The 26,382-nt window shown below is 47.7% G+C and overlaps 1 protein-coding gene across 1 annotated transcript in view; it reads right to left on the bottom strand.

Moving 5' to 3' along the window:
• The window catches only part of tes (testis derived transcript (3 LIM domains)), a 67,558-nt gene extending 42,208 nt beyond the window's left edge, over positions 1-25,350 (bottom strand). The window contains exons 1-2 of the mRNA XM_038780781.1: positions 25,186-25,350; positions 13,837-13,922 (exon numbers count right to left, since the gene is read on the bottom strand). Of these exons, the coding sequence (XP_038636709.1) occupies positions 13,837-13,922; positions 25,186-25,212 (113 nt within the window). The 5' untranslated portion in view covers positions 25,213-25,350. The remainder of the gene's footprint in view (positions 1-13,836; positions 13,923-25,185) is intronic.
• Between the last annotated feature and the right edge of the window lie 1,032 nt (positions 25,351-26,382).

The raw sequence follows: 26,382 nt of genomic DNA, 5'->3' as shown, positions 1-26,382 counted from the left end.
TGACCAAACTTGAGCATATTATGCCAAAACAGTCCGTCAGAGTTTCTTGATTACACACTGGCATCAGAATAGATCACCCATAACAATTCCAGAATTAAGCAAATTAGACAAAGCGATGGCCATGGTGTTCCCTCCTATCAACTCGCCAACAAAAAACAGTAAATGAAGATAGGCAATTATATTTGCCTCTTACTAATGTGAACATTAGAAGCTGCTTCATATCCAAATAAACACATTTTAAAAAATGCATGTTGCTCTCCAGTGACAGAGCCAGCATACAAGCAAATTAATCATAGAATCACGACACTGCAGAAGAAGGCCATTCGGCCCATCGAGTCTGCACTGACCCGAGAGCTTTTTCCTTCTTTTCATACTTTCACCTTCCCTCTGCTTCTGTTGATAATCCAACTCTTAATATCTCCTGAGAATGGTAAAAATAAGGTTTGTTCATGATAGGAATGACAGAACACAGGGTAGGGCTAATAAGATACACTTACTCCTGAAACATGATCACCTCACACAAAAAAACAAACATAAAATCTCCGACTGTCAGGTTTAGGGGACATAAGCATTTAACCTCAGACTCTGACCACGGTACCCAAATGTTCGATTCTCAAATGCTCTGTTGAGCTGCTTCAAATACTGTCAAGAAAAGATATTGGAAAATGTACTAACAGCTATCACAGTAATCCGTTCCCAACAACATTGGTTACATTTACCTTGAACAAAGAAAAACATTCTCAAGGTGCTTCGTAAACCAGACAAAAATGGATGGCGGGTAAAAAGATATTCAGACTGGAATCCAAAGACTTTGCTGAATGGGTGGATTTTAAGGATGCTTTCAGTGGCTCTTTCGAGAGAGTACTGAAGAGATGATGGCCCAACCTTAAAGAAATTGGGTGCGTTATGAACCCCGGACTTTATGAGATACATTTTAATATGTCCCCATTAATTTAATGTTCCGGCTAGGCGGATTGTTTATCTCAGATTCTTAAAGGATTAGTGGGTGAGTTTGCGGACACAAGTGCAAAGAAGATTGTCAGCTTTATATTATAAAACTTATTTTTTTCTGTGATATCTTTTGTGAAAGCTTAATGTTTATTTCCACAAGTGTGCTCACTAATTCTGTTACTGATACGTTAAAAGCTTGGTTCGTTGACAGTTTTATTGGTTTGTAGCAACAGCAGTTGTTTTTAAAAAGAAAGTTATGAATGGATGTTTTTTTAAGCAGCTCCACGCATGTCTTTGTCACTGTAGAGTTCATGGGTTAATTGTTTCTGTACAGAATGAATACTGGGTGAATGGACGTGCAAGTTCTGAGTTGACATGGACTTTATGAGGAGAAGATTCGAGAGGGTGCATATGGGGAGAGGGATGGATTGGCAGGGAGGAAATGGGTAAGACCTTTTGACCTTATCTTTCAAAAGGTTCCACAATCCAGGCTATGGGTCATGCCCCCTCTGAGGGATCGTGGCCCACAAATCATGGAGAAGCTGGTTTATATTCAAGAAAATTGCAGTGGGTAGGCGGAGCCTACCACTGAATGGAGCTATGTTATAGAAAAGCACATATTAAGGCTGAATGTTGGAAATTAAAATGTATAACTATTGCATTTGTACAATTGCCAGTGCTCCTCCAGAACATAATGCCCAAATGGGTAAAGCTGATGACACATCTGCAGGTTTTCCTGTATTCACTATTAAGGTGGAGGAAGGTGCTGGAAATTAGGGAAGAGCAGGAATACAAAGACACTGGCCATAATTTCCGAGTCTTCCTTCGACTGAGAGTGGTGGCAGAGGACTGGAAAAGGGTGTAAAGATAAGCGCATTAAATCAGGCGAGTCAGTTTAACCTTGGTGACAGGGAAGCTTCCAGAAGCAATAATTCGGGACAGATAATAATCATTTGGGAAAATATCGGCAAATTAAGGAAAACCAACATGGATTTGTTTCGGGAAAATCATGTCTAACTAACTTCTGGAGATTTCTTGAAGAGGTACTAGACGGTTAATGAGGTTGTACATGGACTAAAAAAAGTTTTTTGACACAATGCGGCATAACAGACTTGGAAAAAGTTATAGATAATGGAGTAAAAGGGACAGTTGCAGCATGGATAGGAAATTGGCTAAGTGACAGGATACAGAAGCAGTAGATGTTATTCAGACTGGAGGAAGGTTGGGAGTGGAATTCTCCACCAGTTACGGATATACATATTAACGACTTAGTGGCTTGGCGTACAGGGCACACTTTCAAAATTTGCAGATGATACGAAACTCAAAAGTATTCTGAGCTATGAGAAGGATAGTGTGGAACTTTAATAAGACATAGACAAGCTGGTGGAACGGGTGGGGGCGGACAAGTGGCAGGCGAAATTCAACACAGAAGTGATTAACTTTAGTCGGAAGAACATGGAGATGATAAAAAGGAAAGGGTCTGTAATGACCCTCATCAGACCCATGGGGACATCCCAATTTATCTCCCCATGGGACTCGTGGAATATTAGCCTCCTCTCCCCCCCACCCCCTGGTAGCCGGAGACCGAGCAGCTGTGGCACGTGGAAATCGACCTATAAAAGCGGGCCCGGACTGGGACCGGTTTGAATGGTAATCCCGTTTGGGATCGTGGAGCTGTAAGCCCTGTTGCTGCCTTACCTTTGTTGTCAAATTAAACCTATTTTGGATTTACCTTCCAGGATCGCCTGAGCTTTTATATTGGCGACGAGGAAAACAACGGCTGCGATCCAGGACGTTCCGACTGCACCGGAATTTCCCAGCACAAGAACAAGGTCAGTGAGACTGGACAAATGCCACTTTTAGGAAGGCGTGGAAGACTGGGCCCGGTATACCGAACGGATTCAGATTTCTTCCAGATGGTAATGTTGGAGATGACCGGCAAAAGGTAATAAATAATCCTGACTTCCTGCAGAGCCACAACTTTCAGCATAATTAAAAGCCTCACCCAGCCTGAGGCTCCGGACTCAAAAACCTTTAACGAGCTCGTTGCAAATCATCACAACCCCAAGCCATCATTAATCATGCAGAGATACCACTTTAACACAGCAGAGTGAACCTCTGGGGGAAATCGGTTCCGGAGTTTATGACACACTTTCGCAGGTTCGTCGAGCATGGTGACTTTAGCCCTAACCTCCCCGAGATGTGATGAGATTGGTTGGTGTGTGGCATAAGCAAAATAGCGATCCAAGTGAAGCTGTTAGCAGACCATGCTTGGATCTGAAATGGGCAAGAGAGTTGTTACTCTCCTGTGAGAATGCGGAAAAGGGGGTTCAGGAAGTCATGGGGTCCACGGACTAAGACATGCACAGCATTGGCCGACCCCCATTCCGACAGGTGCTGCTACCCCCCCCCCCCCCCCCCCCCCCCCAATGTACAGTACTTACACAACCCAGTCCCCTTCAGAACAGTGCCATAGCCAGGCCCGTTGGTCAAGAACCACCACAGTCCGACTGGACAGCATGGTAGCATTGTGGTTAGCTCAATTGCTTCACAGCTCCAGGGTCCCAGGTTCGATTCCCGGCTTGGGTCACTGTCTGTGCAGTCTGCACATCCTCCCCGTGTGTGCGTGGGTTTCCTCCCACAGTCCAAAGATGTGCGAGTTCGGTGGATTGGCCGCTAAATTGTCCTTAGTGTCCAAAATTGCCCTTAGTGTTGGGTGGGGTTACTGGGTAATGGGGATGGTGTCGAGGTGTGGGCTTGGATGGGGTGCTCTTTCCAAGAGCCAGTGCAAACTTGAGCAAAAGCGAGATCTTCCCAGTACACCCGCAAGTGGGAGGGGCAGCACTAAAGGGGCTGCCGTTTAAACAAGCCTGACACAAATTCCGCTACCTGGGGATCCAAATAGCCCATGACTGGAAAGGGATCCATAAATGGAACCTCACCAGTCTGACGGAGGAAGTAAAAAAGGACCTGCAAAGATGGAACACACTCCCACTCACCCTCGCGGGGAGAGTCCAGACGATCAAAATGAACGCACTGCCCAGGTTCCTCTTCCTGTTTAGATCCATTCCGATCTACATCCCCAAGGCCCTTTTCAAAGCGCTGGACAAACTAATCATGGCGTTCGTATGGGGGGGTAAAAATGGTAGGATCCCAAAGAAGGTCCTACAAAAAACAAAATCCAGGGGGGGGGGGGTAGGGAGACTAGTCCTCCCCAACCTACAATTCTACCACTGGGCGGCGACAACCGAGGGAATAAGGGAATGGATCAAGAAGCCAGAGGCCGAGTGGGTGCGTGCGGAGGAGGCCTCCTGCATGGGGACCTCCCTCCGGGCCCTCGCCACGGCAGCACTCCCATCCCCACCCAAAAAACACTCCAGCAGCCCGGTGGTGATAGCCACCCTCCAATCCTGGAACCACCTGCGGCAGCAATTTGGCCCGACCAAAATGTCGGACAAGGCTCCCATCTGCAACAACCATAGGTTCACACCAGCACTGACTGATGCCACCTTCAAAAGGTGGGGGCAGGACAGAGGGACACTGACAGTTAGGGACCTATACACGGACGGCAGGATCGCAACACTGGACGAACTGACAGAGAAATTTCAGCTAGACAGGGGGAACGAGCTAAGGTATCTGCAGCTTAAAAACGTCCTACGAAAGGAGACAAGGACGTACCCACAACCGCCACGACAGACACTACTGGAAGAACTACTGGACGCAAGCATACTAGACAAGGGAAACTGTAGTGACATGTACAACCAACTGACAGAAAGGGCCGACACCGTACTGGACGCAACTAGAAAAAAATGGGAGGAGGACCTGGGGATTGAGATAGGGTGGGGACTCTGGAGCGAAGCACTGCATAGGGTCAACTCCACCGCCACGTGCGCAAGGCTCAGCCTGATGCAGCTAAAAGTGGTACATAGAGCCCACTTAACAAGAACCCGTATGTAGGTTCTCCCCGGAGGTGGAGGGTAGATGTGAACGGTGCCAAGTAGGCCCGGCCAACCACGCTCACATGTTCTGGTCTTGCCCCAGACTTGTGGAGTACTGGACAACCTTCTTCGAGGCAATGTCCAAAGTGGTGGGGGTGAAGGTGGAGCCATGCCCGATAGTGGCGGTCTTCGGGGTCTCGGACCAGCCAGATCTATTCCTGGGGAGGAGGGCGGACGCCCTTGCCTTTGCCTCCCTGATCGCCCGCCGTAGAATCCTGTTTGGCTAGCGGTCAGCAGCACCGCCCAGAGCTGCAGACTGGCTGTCCGACCTCTCGGAATCTCTCCAAATGGAGAAAATCAAATTCGCCATCCGAGGGTCAGATGACGGCTTCCACAGAACGTGGGAGCCATTCACGCGAATGTTCCGGGACCCGTTTGTGGTCAACGAACAAGAGGAAGAATAGCCAGGTAGCCAGGAATCAGGGGAAAGTAGTCAAGAATCAGGGGAAGGTAGCCAAGGCATGAAAGGGAGAGATGGAGGGCGGCGGGGGGGGGGGGGGCGCGGAGACAGCTAAACCTGAGGAAAGAAAGGCGAACCGTAGGGGGGTGGGGGTGGGGGCAAGAGAGGAGAACCAACTGGTGGGGGGGGGGGGGGCAGGGAAACGAGAGCCGGAAGCAATGCACGGGATACCAAAACGTGCATGAAATCTCCAGGAGCGGGGAACGATGAAAATAAAGATGGAGGACGGGAGGAGCAGCAGAAGCGGAGGCGAGCGCGAGACGGCAGCGAGACCCGTCCGGGAGAAGCAGGCGACAACAACACGAAACACAGCCAAGTATCGCACACTGTAAATATCTCCCCGGCACCCAAATGTATATTTGCTCCCCACCCCCCACCCCCGCAAACAGTCGCCTACTTACGTGGTGTAAATAATTTTGCCAGTGTACAGAGCTGCCGCTGTCGAGCTGGTGCACAATACCCCACCAGTTATTCTATTTCATATTTTATTGTATTTTATGTTGGGATGTGCCCTTCTCTTCTAGATATGTGTATATATATATATATGTTTCTTATTCTGTGTACATAACGGTAATTATACCTTGTTCAAAAACCCAATATAAAAACATTTATAAAAAGGAATGGGCATAGAAAGCACCACAAATAGAAGCATTTGCCAGGGTGAAGCGACCGTTGTTATCTTCAAAATTGTTGACACGTTACAACCCATTGAAGGCGCTCATCATCAGGTGTGACTCCTCTGCATATGGCTTTGAGGTAGTGTTGTCCCAAATTTTATTAACTCCAGAATCACAGAATAATAGTGCAGAAGAGGCACTGCGGCCCATCGAGTCTGCACCGATGCATGAAAGACATCTGACCTATCTACCTAATCCCATTTGCCAGCACTTGGCCCATAAGCCTCGAATATTAGGACGTGCCAACTGCTAATGCAGGTAATTCTTAAAGGATGTGGGGCAACCTGCATCTACCATCAACCCAGGCAGTGCGTTCCAGACTGTCAGCCCCCTCTGGGTAAAATAGTTTTTCCTCAAATCCGCCTTAAAACACCTGCCCCTCACCTTGAACTTGTGTCCCCTCGTAAATGACCCATCAACTAAGGGAAACAGCTGCTCCCTAACCACCCTCTCCAAGCTCCTCATAATCTTGTACACCTCGATCAGGTCGCCCCTCAGTCATCTCTTCTCCAGTGAAAACAACCCAAGTCTATCCAACCTCTCTTCATAACTTCAACGTTCCACTCCAGGCAACATCCACGGGGCATCCCCTTAATCAAAACAAAATTCCATCAGCCCGATGGTTTAATTGCACCCAGTCTCCCAACCTTTCAAACCAAGATTCTTTTGAAACAGAACTACAGCAGTCAAACACGCTCCAACCCTCTTTTAAACCCTCACTGCACCACATGCCGATAATACAATATCTCTGAAATTCCTACATTAATCAGATGTTACACAGATGCCACGTAGTTGAGCGGCAGGCAATACCCTGTTCCCGATGTACGTCAGTGAGCACAAGATTGATTGGAGAGCAAGACTTGATGCAGATAGAATACAACTAAAAAGAGTTTTGTATGACATGAAATCTATGGAGGGTGGATGGTAGATGGGTACCTGACCCGTTGGGCAGTCGATTAGTCTGGAGGTGATGAAATCATTGCGGGAGTTTCAGCAGCAGCTGGGCTTGGGTAGAGATGGACAACATTAAGCAGATGAAGATCTTGGAATTGGAGCGGATATGGGATCAGAAGCTGAACTCTGCATCAAGTTATGATGTTGAAGCTGCAAACCCCCCCTTGATGGATGCGATGCAGAGTGAAGGAATTATTGCGAGGATGGGGCTTGTGGTGGCTACAGTCTTTTGATTGGAGGGAACCCTAGATTGTATGCCAGATGAGCAGTCTGAGAACATGAAGCTGTGCTGGATTTGAGAGAGGTGACAGAAAGGTAGAACTGGATATCGTTGGCAAACACATTCAGCACATTAAAAGGGCAAATTTAACAAATTTGCAGTCCTGGCATGGTGCTTTACCATCTGGGAGTGCACATCGGAATTTTAAAGGAATACCACATGAAACAAAATTGATGGTTTTATATTCAATATTCATCACAAAGTTTAAACAAAAATTGTTCTTGAGATGTGGACCAGGCCAATATTTATAACTGCCTTTGAGAAGGTGGTCATGAGCTGCCTTCTTGAACCGATGCAGTCCATGTGATGTAGGTACACCCACAGTGCTGTTAGGGAGGGAGTTCCAGGATTTTGATTCATTGGCAGTGAAGGAATGCCGATATATTTCCAAGCCAGGGTGATGGGTAGACTGGAGATGAACTTGCAGGTGGTGATGTTCCAATGCATCTGCTGCCCTTGTTCTTTTAGTCAGTAGAAATTGACCATTTGGAAGGTGCTGTCAAAGCAGCCATGGCAAGTTGCTGCAGTGCATCTCGTAGATGGTACACACGGCTGCCACAGTGTGAAGGTGGTGAGGGAGTGATAATTGGAGGTGGCAGATAAGGTGTTGATCAAGCGGGTTGCTTTGTCCTGGATGGTGTTGAGCTTCTTCCCGTACCAGCCTCCCCGAACAGGCGCCAGAATGTGGCGACTAGGGGCTTTTCACAGTAACTTAATTTGAAGCCTACTTGTGACAATAAGCAATATTCATTTCATTTCATTCATTTCTTAAGTGTTGTTGGAGCTGCACTCATCCAGGCAAGTGGGGAGTATTCCATCACATCCCTGACTTGTGCCTTCGAGGTGGTGGACAGGCTTTGGGGAGTCAGTAGGGGAGTCAAACCACAGAATTCAAACCTCTCACCTGCTCTTGTAATCACAGTATTTATATGGTTAGTCCAATAAGGTTTCTGCTCAATCGTGACCCCAAGATACGGAATTTTCTGATCCAATTAAGCAACATCAATATGGACTCAAGGTGGCACAGGTTCAATAGGAACTGAAGAGCTTAAGACACTGTATAGAAATAAATGACAGGAGAGGGGAGGAACAAGAAGCTGGAAACGTGTTCAGAGCCTGTTCGCGAATCATAGGTTATCCGAGAAAGTCAAGAGAACAAGACTGTTGAGTTGAAGAAGACGGCTGGGCAGAGCATTGATTCATTAAAAAATGATTGGGAGAGCAAGTTACAGTGTTGTAGCAGGTCTGGAGCAAGAGGAATTTGAATTAGAGAATCAAACTAACTTTGCCAAACTTTGTTGAATTGGTTAAGAAGAAATGGAAACTCGGGTATGCAACTGCACCAGAACGTGGCTGGAATGACTGGAAAAGGGCTCCTCTCCTGGCAGTTCCCAAGGATTTGATGTATTTCTTCGGCACAAGATGCTTCTCACATCACCGTCGATGTTGAAGAAGTACCCAGCGTCCCCTTTAACAGGGGAAGAAATCGATTTTGTCGTGTTGGAGGCCTAATCTAGACGAAAGGCGGGAGAAATTGACCTGTCGTTGTTGAAACTAGCAGCTGAGACCTATACAGAATAGCACCATCTTTGAGGAAGAAATTCACAGGAGAAACCAATACTTTGGTCTCTGACTTTACCGAAATAAAGAAATAAAGGAAAATGAAGCCAGCTTTTCATAATTCTACTTTGACAAAGAGTCACCGGACTCAAAACATTAGCTCTTCACGTGCCAGCCTCCCCGAACACGTGCTGGAATGTGGCAACAAGCCTACTTGTGACAATAAGCAATTTTCATTTTCATTTATTTCCTCTCCCTACTGATGCTGCCAGACTTGCTGAGATTTTCCAGATTACTACAGCATCTGCAGTAATTTGCCTTTATTTTTTTCATATTTCTGCTTCATTTTGTTTTAAGGAGGAAGGCGTGATGGGTGTGTGCAATTTTCATATTTTAAAGCTTGTTCACAAATATATCTCTATGTGATTGTAATGGCTCTTTCAGGTCACTCTGATTTTTCTCCGGAAGGGAGCTCAGTAATTTATCCCAATTTATTTTTACTTCCTCATTGTATAATCTAATTTCAGGAATGTCAGTCAGAATCATCCGGATTTATCTCTCCTCCCCCCCCCCCCCCCCCCCCCCACCCCTGAATTTACTAACACATCCTCCTGCTTTCCTTCCCCAGCAACATTCCTTTTGAGCTTATTACCAGGACATGTGTGACATGTATGACAAAATTCAACTGCATCCTTATGCAGTCCTGGCCAATAAAAATGTTTTTGTATTTGCACCCAAGTTCTCCTTACTCCTAAATGCCCCCCTACTGGAACCTCATGCGCTACTTGCGACACCTCCTTTCTATAACCCATTGGTAATAGGATTTGATCAACTTCTGCCCATTTCTCATTCTGCCTTAAAATGTAATGGTCTCCATTTTTTCATTAATACTGTATTTCTAATGTAATAACACTCCGGTATACACTCAGATTTTATTTCTGTATATGCTTTCTGACACAACTACTTTATCTCTGAAACCTTCTGTTGCAAGTCCACAAACTTTACTGAACTAAAGATATCAGCTTCATCCCCCAACTGCTCTTGTTCTTTATCAACAATCTGGTGAAAGATTGTTCCTGATAACTGAACCTCAGACTCGCGGGAGGGCCGGGCGAATCACGCCACGCTACCCTGGCACCCTCCGTGATTACTCCCCCGCCATAATGGCATGTCGCGTTTTGCGACACGCTGCTCGGAGAATCGCCGCTCGGCGTTTTTCACGGCGACCGGCGATTCTCCGGCCCGGATGCTGACCGGTTCACGCCGGCAGCAACCACACCTGGTCGCTGCCGGCATGAACTTCGCGCGACAGGCAAGTGTGGGGCCTGTGGGGAGCGGAGAGAGGATCGAGCACCATGGCGTGCTCGTCAGATGTCTGGCCTGCGATCGGTACCCACCGATCATCGGGCCGGCGTCTCTAAGAGACGCACTCTTTCCCCTCCGCCGCCCCGCAAGATCAAGCTGCCATGTCTTGCGGGGCAGCAGAGGGGAAGATGGAACCGCGCATGCGCGGGTTGGAGCCGGCCAACCTGCGCATGCGCGGCTGACATCACCTAGGCGCCGCCGGCCGCATCATTCTCAGCACACCGCTTTGACACAAGCGTCAAGGCCCGGCGCCCGAGATTCGTGCAACGCCGCTCCTAGCCCCCCGGGTTTGTGCGCCCCCTATCTTTATCCTTTGATTTCTCCTCCTCCTGCCTCAACCCGTGGCTTTTTGATCTTGTTACCACACAATCTAGAATTACCTCACAAAATGCTTCTTGCAACATCTCAGTTGTTTGAATTTCCACCAGCTTTTCAAATACAGTAGACATCACTCTGACCTGTGATCCAGCTATATCACTCCGTGCCGGCTGAGGGTATTCATGAAGGCTCACCTTCTCAACCTTGCCCCTTGCCCACGGTGTGATGATCCTCAGGTTAAATCACCACTAGTCAGCTGTCCCCCTCTAAGGGGAAAGCAGCCCATGGTCAACTGGGACTATGGCGGCTTTATCTTACCCAGGATAAACTGTAACTCTGAAAAAGATATTTTCTCTATTACTCCTACCACCACTTCACCACTTTTCAATGGACTCTCCCAACTTCACCTTACATAATGGAATACAACTCACTTTACCATTAATTCTACACATTAACAACTTTTCAGGTAATACTCCTTTTGAACTACATATCTCATGATCTCTCACAGTTAGAATTATAGAATCCCTACAGTGCAGAAGGAGGCCATTCGGTCCATTAAGTCTGCAACAACCCTCTGAAAGAACACCCTATATCAGCCCACTCTCCCACCCTATCCTCATAACCCTGTAACCCACCTAACCTTTGGACAATAAGGAGAAATTTATCATGGTCAATCCAGCTAACCCGCACAGCTTTTGACTGTGGGAGGAAACCGGAGCACCCGGAGGAAACCCACACAGACACGGGGAGAAGGTGCAAACTCCACACAGTGACCCAAGGTCGGAATTGAACACGGGTCTCTGGCGCTGTGAGGCAGCAGTGCTAACCACTGTGCCGCCCCAATTTCAGACACGGGGCCCCTGTTCCTTACTCATGGCCCAGGGAAACAAAAGGAGGAAAAAATTGTATCGCATTTAACGATGAGTAAAATAAAAAAATCAGACTGACGTTAGGGTGTTCCTTACTTTAACACACAGAGTGAGCAATACTTTGAAAAGTGGACAAAAGTGGTGGAGGCTGAAATCAAGCATCTGTTCTATGAGCTACACCCAAAAGCACCTCACTTCAGAAAGAAAAATATCCTATTCGAAGAAAGTAAATACTTCTCGCATTGTGGGCTAGCTTCCCACTTTTTTGAGATGCTGGCTATATAGAAAAATAAAATCAGCTTTGTCGTAAATGACCGTCCTTGCCGCTACATAAACAACAAGCATTGGTGAAATGAAGAAACATATGGGCCGGGATTCTCCCCTACCCGGCGTGGCGGGGGGGGTCCCGGCGTATTGGAGTGGCGTCAACCACTCCGGCGTCGGGCCTCCCCAAAGGTACGGAATTCTCCACACCTTTAGGGGCCAAGCCCTCACATTGAGGGGCTAGGCCCGTGCCGGAGTGATTTCCACTCCGCCGACCGGCGGGAATGGCCTTTGATGCCACGCCAGCTGGGGCAGAAAGTCCTTCGCCGGCCGGCGGAAGTCTGAGCATGTGCGCCGGTGCGTCAGCGGCTGCTGACGTCCTACCGATGCATGCGCAGGGGAGGGGGTCTCTTCCGCCCCAGCCATGGTGAAAGCCATGGCGGGTCGGAAGAAAAAGAGTGCCCCCACGGCACAGGTCCACCTGCCGATCGGTGGGTCCCGATCGCGGGCCAGGCCACCGTGGGGGCACCCCCCCGGGGTCAGATCGGCCCACGATCCCCCCCCCCCAGACCCCGGAGCCCGCCCGTGCCGCCAATCCTGCTGGTACCAGAGGTGGTTTAAACCACACCGGCGGGAGAGGTCTGTCAGCGGCAGGACTTCAGCCCATCGCGGGCCGGAGAATCGCCGTGGGGGGCCGCCGACCGGCACAGCGCGATTCCCGCCCCCGCTGGATCTCAGGGGGCGGAGAATTCGGGACACGGCGGGGGCAGGATTGAAGCCGGCCCCGGGCCGGGGGTCGGAGAATTCCGCCCATGGTGTCATGTCCAGTTTCAGAAAATACTGCAAAGATCAGGCCCTTGATAAAGAGGACAGAATATTCACATAGCATTCAAGAAAAACACTATATATTTTATTTAAATGGACAGGGGTCCATTTTTGAGGGAATATTCAAATTTTTCAACACTATTTATTCCTTCCAAAGGGTCTACTTAGGATTCAGCTGGTTAAGAAACGGTCAATCACTTGTAGCAGCCAATAACATTTAACTGCTTTTGCCCTCAAGTATACAACAGTAATTTTAAGTGCGATTTTTAAACATTCAGATCGAAAGAGGGAAGTTATGAGAACTTCATACACTCATTACAATCCAAACAAACATTGATCTCAGTATAAAATATGCCACCGGCAATAAATTTTCATTAGTTTTATAACAAACTACTGTACAAACTCTGGCGTGCATGTTATGCTGGAGGCACTCAGGCAGCCAAATTATAACGACAAAAACCGAGGTTTGACGGTCGCACTGGACTTTACAGTCAAGTTAAATCGACGTTGGGGCAGCACGGTGGCCTAGTGGTTAGCACAACCGCCTCACGGCGCTGAGGTCCCAGGTTCGATCCCGGCTCTGGGTCACTGTCCGTGTGGAGTTTGCACGTTCTCCCCGTGTCTGCGTGGGTTTCGCCCCCACAACCCAAAAATGTGCAAAGTAGGTGGATTGGCCACGCTAAATTGCCCCTTAATCGGAAAAAAATAATTGGCTAATCTAAATTTATTAAAAAAAAGTTAAATCGACGTATATGTCATTTTGATGTCCTTTGGTCAATGCCCGTGGTATTAGTCATTATCACTGTTAGCCCCAAAAAGTCAGACAGTTTGTCATAATAAAAATGTAATAATTTAGTTCGGAAAATCCTTTCCCAAATCCAACCAAATTCCACCACACGGAATTTAAAAGAAGTGGACAGGAAGATAAGGATGGAGTTCGGAAGGAATTGAAAGAAGGCTTCAAGTGTCTAATAGAACAAGGTCTTGAGAGGAAAGTAAAGGGATGCTTATTGTGGATATCACAATAATCTTAATATTGAAAGATCTCCTCCCTGTAAAATAACTTAAAATGGAAGAGAAAAGCTTTAAAAAAAAAAAAGACCTTTCATAAAGCTACAAAATAAACTCTTTGAAAGTTTACAAAAAAATGTACAGGCCAAACCCCCAGGGCTGAAAGAAACGATGGCCTAAACCTCACTTAAGAGGGGATGAAACCGGAAAAGGGGGTTGAAATTGAAAGTGCTGTAAAAGCATGAAATTTTTCAAGCACAGGAAGGGGGAGGGGCATTTTAACGATGGATTAAACATACACTACCTCCAAAAGTGGAGTTCAAAACCTTCACATTTATCCTTGCACTTCAGACACGGGGCACCAGCTCCTTGCTCATGGCCTAGGGTCATCTACAAAGAAAGAAAAAAAAAAACGTTAGTGATTGAAGAAAGAAAAACTGTCTTGCATTTTATCACGATTGGGTAAAAGAAAGCAATGCAGTATCAGGAATAAATTTGATGATCTGTACAACGGAAGTCAACATGGTTTTTGATGGGGAGGAGGTTGCCCATTATATACCCGGTCCTATTTTCTGTTCCATTGAGTTCAATGTGAAAGGAAACATAAGCAGAGGGCGCAGCTGCTGCCTGATCGATGAATGCTCATTTTATGGCCCTGGTCAAAAGTTGAAAGCTTTTCCCTTGGGCTTTTCACTAACAGAAAATCCTGGATGTGGAGATGACAGTAAGTGATGCTGAAATGGTAAAGCCGGATTTCAAGATCACATTAAACTGTATGACAATTTTTAAAAAAGGACTGATATTAGGATGCTCTTATCACACAAAGAGGGGTCAACACTTTGAAACAAAAACAGAAATTGCTGGAGAGTTTCAGCAGGTCTGAAAGTATCTGTGGAGAGCGAATGGAGGTGAAACAGTGGTTAGCACTGCTACCTCACCGCGCCAGGGACCCAGGTTCGATTCCGACCTTGGGTGACCGTTTGCGTGGAGTTGCACCTTCTCCCAGTGTCTGTGTGGGTTTCCTCCGGGTGCTCCGATTTCCTCCCACAGTCCAAGGACGTACAGGTTAGCTGGATTGGCCATGCTAAATTGTTTCTTCGTGTGGGAGTGCAGGACTGCGACAGGATAGATTAGGCCTAGCTAGAGTGGTCTTTCAAAGGGTCGGTACAGACTCAATGGGCTGAATGGCTTCCTTCTGCACCATAGGGATTCTATGATAATGTTTCGAGTTTGAATGCCTCTTTGGGTCTGGTTTAGCTCAGTGGGCTAAAACAGCTTGCTTGTAATGCAGAACAATGCCAACAGCGCAGGTTCAATTCCCATACCGGCCTCCCCGAACAGGCGCCGGAATTTGGCGACTAGGGGCTTTTGACAGTAACTTCATTGAAGCCTACTTGTGACAATAAACAATTATTATTATATTGTCAAAACAGGTGGGCAAAAAGGCAGGCACAGAAACCAAACAGTTAGATGGAGCATTGGGAGACTATCACATTATTTTGAACGGATTAATGGTCCAAACAGGCTCCTTTATCCATAACTTTTCTGTGAAGAAGGAATACCCCAAAAGGAGCAATGTACAAAATGAACCATACTGTACGGTTACTGCTCTATCGCAGTACTCACCGCGAGCACAACAGTGAGATGGACAAACTGACAATTTGCCTTTGGTCAAAGTTAGTGAGTAAAATATGATCAATTCTCCATTAACGGCCCCCAACGGGGAAGGCTGGGATGAACCGGTTTCTTGACGGACTGGACATACAAGTTGTGGGGGAGGGCAGAAAACGGGATCTGGAAGCACCACTAGCACTGGGAGAGATCATGGACAGCATTAGCTCCATGCAGGCGGGGAAGGCGCCGGGACCGGACGGATTCCCGGCGGACTTCTACAAAAAATTTGCGACAGCGCTGGCCCCGCACCTGCGGGAGATGTTCACAGACTCGCTAGCTAGGGGCACATTGCCACCCACGTTAGCACAGGCCTCAATCTCGCTGATACCTAAGAAAGACAAAGACCCAACGGAATGTGGGTCATACAGACCCATATCTCTGCTGAATGCAGACGCCAAAATACTGGCCAAAATCCTAGCCAAGAGGCTAGAAGACTGTGTACCTGAGGTGGTCACAGAGGACCAGACGGGCTTTGTCAAAGGTAGACAGCTTACCGCGAACATCAGGCGCCTGCTGAACGTGATAATGACCCCCTCCGGGGAGAGAACACAAGAGGTGATCGTCTCCCTGGACGCAGAAAAGGCCTTCGACAGAGTCGAGTGGAAATACCTCATAGAGGTACTGGAGCGGTTCGGGCTTGGAACAGGGTTCACCGCTTGGGTAAAGCTCCTGTACAACGCTCCCATGGCGAGTGTACAGACCAATAATACCAACTCCCAATACTTCCAGCTGCACAGGGGCACCAGACAAGGATGCCCACTGTCCCCGCTGCTGTTCGCACTAGCAATTGAACCGCTAGCAATCGCGCTCAGGGCAGCAAAAAATTGGAGGGGGATCCGAAGGGGAGGTAGAGAGCACAGAGTCTCACTCTATGCGGATGATCTGCTCCTCTATATCTCGGACCCACAAAGCAGCATGGACGGAATCATCGCGCTCCTGAAAGAGTTTGGAGCCTTCTCGGGCTACAAACTCAACATGAGCAAAAGTGAGATCTTCCCAGTACACCCGCAAGGGGGGGGGGGGGGGGGGGGGGGGGGGGGGGCAGCACTAAAGGGGCTGCCGTTCAATCAAGCCCGACATAAATTCCGCTACCTGGGGATCCAAATAGCCCATGACTGGAAAGGGATCCACAAATGGAACCTCACCAGCCTGATGGAGGAAGTTAAAAAGGACCTGCAAAGATGGAACACACTCCCGCTCTCCCTCGCGGGGAGAGTTCAGACGATCAAAATGAACGTACTGCCCAGGTTCCTCTTCCTGTTTAGATCCATTCCGATCTACATCCCCAAGGCCTTTTTCAAAGCGCTGGACAAACTCATCATGGCGTTCGTATGGGGGGGTAAAAATGCTAGGATCCCAAAGAAGGTCTTACAAAAAACAAAAACCAGGGGAGGGCTAGCCCTCCCGAATCTACAATTCTACCACTGGGCAGCAACAGCCGAGCGAGTAAGGGGATGGATCCAGGAGCCAGAGGCTGAGTGGGTGCGTGCGGAGGAGGCCTCCTGCATGGGAACCTCCCTCCGGGCCCTCGCCACGGCAGCACTCCCATCCCCACCCAAAAAACACTCCAGCAGCCCAGTGGTGACAGCCACCCTCCAATCCTGGAACCAACTGCGGCAGCAACTTGGCCTGACCAAAATGTCGGACAAGGCTCCCATCTGCAACAACCATAGGTTCAAACCAGCACTGACCGACGCCACCTTCAAAAGGTGGAGGCAGGACGGGGGGACACTGACAGTCAGGGACCTATACACGGACGACAGGATCGCAACACTGGACGAACTGACAGAGAAATTTCAGCTAGCTGGGGGGAACGAGCTACGGTACCTGCAGCTCAAAAACTTCCTACGAAAGGAGACAAGGACGTACCCACAACCGCCAAGACAGACACTACTGGAAGACCTACTGGACGCAAGTATCCTAGAGAAAGGGAACTGTAGTGACATGTATGACCGACTGGTAGATAGGGACGACACCGTACTGGACGCAACAAGAAGGAAATGGGAGGACGACCTGGGGATGGAGATAGGGTGGGGACTCTGGAGCGAAGCACTGCATAGGGTCAACTCCACCTCCACGTGCGCAAGGCTCAGCCTGACGCAACTAAAAGTGGTACATAGAGCCCACTTAACAAGAACCCGTATGAGTAGGTTCTTCCCGGAGGTGGAAGACAGATGTGAACGGTGCCAAAGAGGCCCGGCCAACCACGCCCACATGTTCTGGTCTTGCCCCAGACTCGTGGAGTACTGGACAGCCTTCTTCGAGGTTATGTCCAAAGTGGTGGGAGTGAGGGTGGAGCCATGCCCGATAGTGGCGGTCTTCGGGGTTTCAGAACAGCCAGATCTATTCCTGGGGAGGAGGGCGGACGCCCTTGCCTTTGCCTCCCTGATCGCCCGCCGTAGAATCCTGTTTGGCTGGCGGTCAGCAGCACCGCCCAGAGCTGCGGACTGGCTGTCCGACCTCTCGGAATCTCTCCAAATGGAGAAAATCAAATTTGCCATCCGAGGGTCGGACGACGGCTTCCACAGAACGTGGGAGCCATTCATGCAACTGTTCCGGGACCTATTTGTGGCCAATGTACAAGAGGAAGAATAGTCGGGGGAAGGTGGCGGGAGGGGGGGGGGGCTACAGGTTCGGTACGGGGGTTCGATGGCTAGCTAAGGCCCAAAACCAAACTAAATAAACATGTTGAGGGGGGGGGGGGGGGGGCGGGCGCAGTTACTACTACGAAGATGCTTACCTGTAAATATGTATGTTAATTTTTGCGTGTTTGTTTGTTTTTTTTGTTCTTTTTCTCTCCTAACAATTTGTAATTTGTTCAATATAAAATATGAAAACTGAATAAAAACATTTATAAAAAAAAATTCTCCATTAACGGAGCACTTATATTCCCTTTTTGCCACAACTTCTATTAAAGGAAATGTATGTTGCAGATTTGCAGAATGCCAACTTTACCAACCAATTCCTCAGCAGATGTGACGATTTATTTAAATTGTTCTCAAAAGTATGGGAAAAAAAAGACATGATTTTTACTGATCTGTCACAGCTGGTCTCTTTTGGATGAAATCGTACAAACATGTCTATATTTTTCGGCATCTGACTGTTAGAGAGAAATTTATTTCACAACAAGTTTACTAAACTGTCAAGCAAACTAGTCTGGATGTCTGCGATTCAGTCAGGGTTTTCCCTTTTAGGGTTATTTCAAATTGAGCCAAGATAAAACGAAAAATCTCCAACGCAACCTATCGATGTTTCTTTTGAGTCAGAGGTATTTGTGAGTACATTGTGGAATCAAACCACTTGCTTCTCGTGACCTTCAGTCAGGTTATTGATTTTTTTCCATAACTGGGCCATTTAAGAAAAGGAAGAATGGGGAAGTATTTGTTTGATGAATTAAAGTAAGCATTGGACAGAAGACTAGCTGGAACACTGCCAGAATAATTCCCTATTTGAGAACACGTTTTCTTTGCAGGAACTTCATATCATTGCTGTTGGGGGGGGGGGGGGGGGGGGGGGAAGCTAACTTAATCATTGAAGCCATCTGGGCTGGTGTCAGATTGAAAACGCGGACTGAAAACTAATCCAGATATTCAGCAATAGTCGGCAGCAGACAAATCCAAATTCACCCGCTTTATGGCTCCCTTAAGGTCAAATTATCCCACTACAGAGTTTACAACACATTTTGCACTGACTGTAGCTACTGATCTCAAGCGGGTAGTTACAGCATCACAGCCGACAACATCTCCTTTTAATGTCCTCCTCAAATTACAATTACCCTGCCCAGTCGAGAGCTCTGCTCATATGTTTACACAGGCCAAGGCTCATGAATTACACAAAACCTACTGAATCATATTTTAACCTTTGTACCATGGCCCAGCTGCATTTATAAAGTTAATAATAGAGCTTCTGCCAAGCTTCGTCTTCTGCTGAGCGAAATACGTGCGGCTTAGGTGGATTCATAGAATTTCATAGAATCATAGAATTTACAGGACAAGAGCCATTCGGCCCATCGAGTCTGCACCGGCTCTTGGAAAGAGCACCCTACCCAACCCCACACCTCCACCCTATCCCCATAACCCAGTAACCCCACCCAACACTAAGGGCAATTTAGCATGGCCAATCCACCTAACCTGCACATCTTTGGATTGAGGGAGGAAACCGGAGCACCCGGAGGAAACCCACGCAGACACGGGGAGAACGTGCAGACTCCGCACAGACAGCGACCCAAGCCGGGAATCGAACCTGGGACCCTGGAGCTGTGAAGCAATTGTGCGAACCACTATGCTACCGTGCTGCCCCATCTAATCCATGTATTAGAGACATGGATTGGCCATGCTAAATTGCCCCCGAGGTGTCCAAAGATGTGTAGGTTAGATGGGCTTATGGGGTTACGTGGATGGGGCAGGGGAGTGGGTCTAGGTAGGGTGCTCTTTCAGAGGATCGGTGCAGACTCGATGAGCACCTTCTGCACTGTCGGAATTCTATAGTTCTGTCCCACGGCCAAGGTGAAACAAGAATCTGCCCAAAGGTACATTCATTAATTCATTTCAAAGACATCCCTGCCTACAATGTACACTCTGGAGATGGAATTTACCTTCTAACCAGGTTTTGTCGGGGGGGTTGAGAATCTTGGTCAAAATTGCAAACAATTTGCCTTTATGACGGAGAATAAAAGGAGGCCGGATGAGAACTGGGAATTTGATTCATCGTTGCCCACTTCCAACAAATAATAACATTTAGAAAGAACTCCTTGAGGTACAGTATTTTCCACACTCAGCTGCCTATCACAGCAGTGCTTCTGTTAGCTGTTAGTTATGGCTCATTGATTGCACTCACACACTTCAACGGTAGAAGATTGTGGATTCAAACCCCATCGTGGGACTTCACTACTGTACTGGTGGGCATCCTCGATTGTGTACTGAAGGAAGTCTGCATTGTCATGTGTGCCAAACTACAGCTGAAATTTGTCCTGATGTGGTGGATCTAAAAGGTCCTGCAGCATTTTCTGAAGAATAGCAAAACACCTCTCTGTGTGTCCTGGCCATCAGTTATACTTTAACCCATTTAACTGTCATGGACAGAATATATATGCTTTCCTACAGCCTGCAATCAACATTCTTCGTATGGGAAGAGGTTTGTCTTCTTTTGGGAGTGTGTAATCCAATTAAAGAATTCAGCAGCAAGCTTTGGTGAACTTAAAAACAAAAAGGTGATTTATTCTAACACACCTACCCCAAATTAAACATTGTGTCAAACATACTTGTTCTCACAAGCACATACAGTATTAGATACAGGCATTGGTCGTTAACTGTCGATTATAGCTATCTCAGTCTCTAATTTGTGGCCTCTGATCTGTCCTGCGGTAGGCTTGTGGTTTCTTGAATGGTTTTGATGCCGTCCTTTAAAATGAAGGGTTGACAGCAGATTCCTGTGGTTGCATTTCTCGGAGGTTGATTCTCAGGTGAACCTGAACTGTAAGTGGTTATGTCCTCTGGCTATCTGATGTCTCAAAAGTTTGTTTCCGAGCCTGGTTCACTGACAGGCTGAACTGATGATTTGATGACTTTGGTGGAATTGTCTGCAAATAGTCCTCGGTTAATTTTTCAAAGCAGACAAAAATAAGGCCCCCCTCACCATGTGACTTTCCACAAGTTCAACTGCTTTCCTAATTCAGGGAGGTGCCCATGTCGATTGCACATCCTGTGTTGTGGGTTCACACGCTTGAGGTCTGCAACAGTGGGTGCGATTCAGAGGACTCAAGTTAAAGTCCACTGAACGGTGCATTTAGTGGGGCGTTTCTCAGCGCCTGCAACTTCGAGAAACATCCTGTTTAGTTTTTATTTAGCCTTGGGGGTTTCCCTCCGCCGAGGTTGCGATAGTGGCTCCTCGCACATCAGAGCACCATTTTGTCTGGCAGCCCTGACCTTCCCCCCCCCCCCCCCCCCGTCCTTTTGACCTCCCAACCTTGATGAGGCGCTCAAGAGATGGCACTGCCAGAATGCTAGGTTGGCAGTGTCAAGGTGCCCAGGGGGAGTGCCAGGGTGCCACCCTGTCCTGTTCCAACTACCATGGGGTCTCCAAGGACCAAGGAAGCCCCCAAGAGCCATTACGCCTGCTCCACGTTTCTGTCCACCAGTACTAAACAGCACCCTGGCACGGTTTGCCAGTCATGGCAAGTGAGTTCCGGGTGAATCCAACATTTGGGTATTTAAATGAGCCTTTAGGTTTCACGCCTGGCGCAGAGCACGACTTGGAGCTCGCGTGTGATTCACCTGTTGCGCACGGTGAAACAGTTGAATGGGGAAATGGAAGTTGCAGCTAATGGTAAGCAGTCAGATGAACTGTTCACGAACAGAGTGGCTAGAAATGGGCTGTCAATATTCGTGGTTCTCTTCCTCGGGTGTGGGTCACATCTGGTGGAAAAGGCTGCCCCACCGTGATAGTGAGTTTATGCAGCATGCGGCAGATCACCAGTGAATTCTGATACCTGCTCTGTTGAATACTCCCAGGCTCCTCCACGCCAATCCAAGCAATGGAGGCATTGTTCCTGCAAATGGCTTGCTTGATCACATTTCTTACGGCAGAACGGCCTTCAGTGAGTGCATAACCGTGTGGGGTCGTGTGGTGCCATCAGCAGAATTTCCCCATTACTAAGTAGTCACCCTCAGTTTGAAGCTGATGGCTCAAATGTAGCTGGTTTGAACATGTGTTAAACATCAGGCAGGACCTCAGAGTTGTGTTATGTCCCAATGGAGCAACTGGTTTGTGCAGCAACATCCCCTTCAGTATCTACCACATTACTCCCTGTTGATTTTGGCAGGTTTAAAGAGTTCCTGAATGCAACATGCACACTTGTAAAGTCATAGCAACTGCAACTTATAGAACATATAACATACAGTGCAGAAGAAGGCCATTCGACCCATCGAGTCTGCACCGACCCACTTAAGCCCTCACTTCCACCCTATCCCCAGTAACCCAATAAACCCTCCTAACGTTTTTGGTCACTACGGGAAATTTATCATGGCCAATCCACCTAACCTGCACGTCTTTGGACTGTGGGAGGAAACCGGAGCATCTGGAGGAAACCCACGCAGACACGGGGAGAACGCACAGACTCCCCGCAGACTCCGCACAGACAGTGACCCAGCGGGGAATCGAACCTGGGACCCTGGCCCTGTGAAGCCACAGTGCTAACCACTTGTGCTACCGTGCTGACCTGGAAGTAGATGATTCTCCCTTTAAATGACATTGGTGGCGAGTTCCTGCCTCCAATACCTGCCACCGGTACCAAATGGGCTTTGCACGCTGACTGATCACGATCTGCCTGTTCTACATACTTTTGGTGAACAGACGCCAATGTCCGCACTGAGATGGTGCGAGGTCATTTCTTGGCAGATGGGTGAGCACCGATTGGATGCCATTTCGAGAGCCCGAACAATGGCTGCTGCTGACCCCAATTTCATCTCCTGTGTGTCTTGAATTAAATCAGGCTAATTATTTGGGGGGGTGGAAAGACTGTTCCATCTTTTTTACTGGCAAGAGTTTCAGCATGCTACATATCAATCAAACCACATAACTGCATTCGCAGATGTGAACGGTGTACTTATGCCCTAATTTATCCTAATTTAGTCATGCAATTATCATGTTTAATACTAACAATTTCCCTTCCATCCCGATTCGATTACCAGATAATGAGACACCGCACTCTGCTTTAAATACCTTCCAAGAGTCATGGTGGTTTCATCTTTTTAAGACACATGCATAGCAAAAACTACATTGCAAAGAATTGAGATGAATAAAGCAGAATGTTCATTTTGTGTTTTTTACTGAATTTTTAAAGTCGTTCAAGGTGAGGTTGTTCAGGAATAGAACTGTACCCCCATGGTACAATGTAGAAAATCGTTATTTATTTACTTTTTAAAAACCCAATTTTTTTTTCCAATTAGGGAACAATTTAGTGTGGCCAATCCACCTACCCTGTACATCTTTGGACTATGGGGTTGAGACCCATGCAGACACGGGGAGAATGTGCAAACTCCACATGGGCAGTGACCTGGGGCCGGGAAATGTAGAAAACTATAACTGTTATGTTATGATCTGTTATGTCTGTTATGATCAAGTGTGTTCACACTTAATAACTTCTCCAAATTACCAAGCACAGCGTTTACATGCTCTAATTTATTTCTCCAATATTACATGAATATAAAAGGTAGAGATTTAGAGACTCTCAGCATCCAGGAAACTGGAATATTGGTTGATTGAACTATCCAAATTTAAGGGCACATAATTATTTCGAAGTCCAGCTGACTTCAGTATGGCTCAAGTTTCCCGTTTTGTTTTCCTCTTCCTCAATTTCTCCAAACCTTCTGCGAAACTAGTTACTAACATGGTTTCCTTTAATTTTTCCCCCCACCATTTGATAATTTGAATATTAAAGTAGGAATTTGCTTTCTTTGCAGCAAAAGAACTTGGTGTCGCTTTTATTCTGCACTTTCCTGCACTCAAAGCATCCCAAAATGCGTCGCTGCCAATGACATGTCACAGTTGCTACATAACAGAAATGAGATAAATGATCGATGAATCTATTTTGTTGGTGCTGCTTGACAGATAAATGAAGGCCAAGACAGAGGAAGAACTGTCAGGGGATCTCACACCCCCACTGGAGGTCTCAGCTGTGGGCCAGTGGCAGCATTCTCATCTGAAAGTTGTGGGTTGAAGTCCCACTCCAGGGACTAGGCTTACGCCCCAGTGCACCACACACACACACACATACACACACATACACACACATACACAGTGTGCTGCACAGAGAGAGCGAGAGCTGCTCTGAGGGCAGGGGAATTCTGCCTGGTGCCCTGACCCAAACATCTCGCTTAACAAATATCTAAAAGTGGTTGATCTGAACAGTATCCCTGATCATTAATTAAATGCAACATTTCCCATTTTACAACAATGACTACACTTCAAATGTGTTGGGAAGTGCTTTGGGACGCCCTGGAGGCCGGGAATCAATATTCTATCTTTTTCTCCAACTGAGGTGGTATAATAATAATCTTTATTGTCACAAGTAGTCTTACATTAACACTGCAATGAGGTTACAGTGAAAAGCCCCTAGTCACCACACTCCGGCACCGGTTCAGGTACTTGGAAGGAGAATTCAGAATGTCCAATTCACCTAACAAGCACGTCTTTCGGGACTGGTGGGAGGAAACCGGAGCACCCGGAGGAAACTCGCGCAGCCACGGGGAGAATGTGCAGCCTCTGCACAGACAGTGACCCAGCTGGGAATCGAACCCGGGTCCCTGGCGCTGTGAAGCAACAGCGCTAACCACTGTGCTACATGCCGCCCATATCAAATTTACAGTACAGAAGGTGGTAGGTTCGACACTGCTCCTCTGACACTGCAGCGCTGCCTCAGTGCTGCACTGGAACATCAGCCTAACTGAAAAGCTCAAATCCTGGGGATGGGCCTTGAACCCACGATCAGACAGTGAGTCAAACAGAGATTCAAAATGTGGAATGAGTGGCTGGTAAATATTTTTTTAAATTGTGAGTGACTAATAAATAAAAAATAAAAGCTAGTGGCTCACAAGAGGGCTTTGCAAGGAGCCCTGAAGATAGAAGATTGAGGACAATTGCAGTCACCAACCCCAGTGTTGCTGTACAATAAGATCTCTTGCATACCATGTGTGTGGAGAAAAATGTGCTTAAAGCTACAACATTCCTTCGATTGTCCCACAGGACTTTCCCGAACACCCTGAGCACCATCACTGCGGTAATCAGCACCTTCTCTTCTTTCCAGTGTTTGGAGCAGAGGGATCTTTAACCGGGGTTATGCATGTTTTATTAAATGGGTTAAAGTCCTCCAGGGCAATCCGCTGGGGTGTCGCCCCTTCCCTGATCAGATAAGGCAGAAGAGGGAGGATGCAGGGTGATTTTTTTTATTGACGGGGTTACAGGAAAGACTGCAGCCTCTTACCTTCTTCACTTTGTTCTCTAAATCCATTTCTTCTGTCCGGGGTGGGGGACTGACTGGCCGCTGTTCACAGGATTAACGCGATCCACAGAAACTCTCTCTGCCTCTCTGAACAATGTTTCACAGCACTTCCGCCCCACTGCAGCCCCTCGTCAGCAAAGACCAATCAGAAGGCGAGGGATAGAATGCTCCCACCAATCACAGCCCACCAGGACAACTGTCGGACCAATAAGGCGAGGGCTAGATTGCCCCAGCCAATCCGTTGTCTGGTTGAAAGCACCAATCCCCTGAGAGCACAGACACATTTGTATCAGTTCTTTCTCTGACTGCCATGGGGCTGCTGACCTGATGCAACCCCCCTCCCCTCTCCTCCCACTGTGCTTCAGTCTAGTGCCAGTGTTCATGTGTACTCAGTTGGCAAATATTGCCTCTTGCCTTGGGCTGTTTTACTATCCCAATTAAATTTGCCTCAAAGCTGCCAAGCCTCTGACTGAAAGTGAGCAAGATCCTGAAGTCACTTTCTGTTGGCCTTTTGAGTGGATTGGATTACACACTGAGGGGCTGTTAAGCCTATTCAGCCTTTTATTAAAACGACTTGAATCTTGTGCTATGGCTTCCAAACCTAGCAAGTGTTTAATAAGTGCCCTCCAATTTTGCCAGCAAAGAAGGGAGGACTGCTCATGCGCCGCCCCCCCCCCCCCCCCCCCCCCCTTCCATGGGGTACTGTTGAATTCCAACCCCCTGTTGCGGCCCCAACTCTGACAACACCACGTTGCACAGCGGCAATCAAAACTGGAGCAAGGACAGGGGGCAGGAGTACCTGAGGTGCAAGTGCCCAAGAATGGCATTTGCCACAGCGGCAGAGACCCTATGTGCTGTATGGATATCACGCAGCCTTTGGAAATTAAAATCAGAGAATTTGAGTAATGCTCAGCAGTTTGTCACACCGCTGTTTGTGGGAGCTTGCTGTGCACACGCTTCCTACATTGCAGTAGCGACCACATTTCAAAAGTACTCCTAGTTTCTATATTGATTTGGGATGTCCTGCAGTCACATCAGGAACTAATGTTTCTTTATTCACTCTCCTCTGATCTCTATTGGGCAGCACGATAGCACGGTGGTTAGCACTGTTGCTTCACAGCTCCAGGGTCTCGGGTTCGATTCCCGGCTTGGGTCACTGCCTGTGCGGAGTCTGCACGT

The sequence above is a fragment of the Scyliorhinus canicula genome, chromosome 20 (assembly GCF_902713615.1).
Source record: "Scyliorhinus canicula chromosome 20, sScyCan1.1, whole genome shotgun sequence".
NCBI classification, from domain to species: domain Eukaryota; kingdom Metazoa; phylum Chordata; class Chondrichthyes; order Carcharhiniformes; family Scyliorhinidae; genus Scyliorhinus; species Scyliorhinus canicula.
This window is presented reverse-complemented; position numbering and strand designations above follow the sequence as displayed.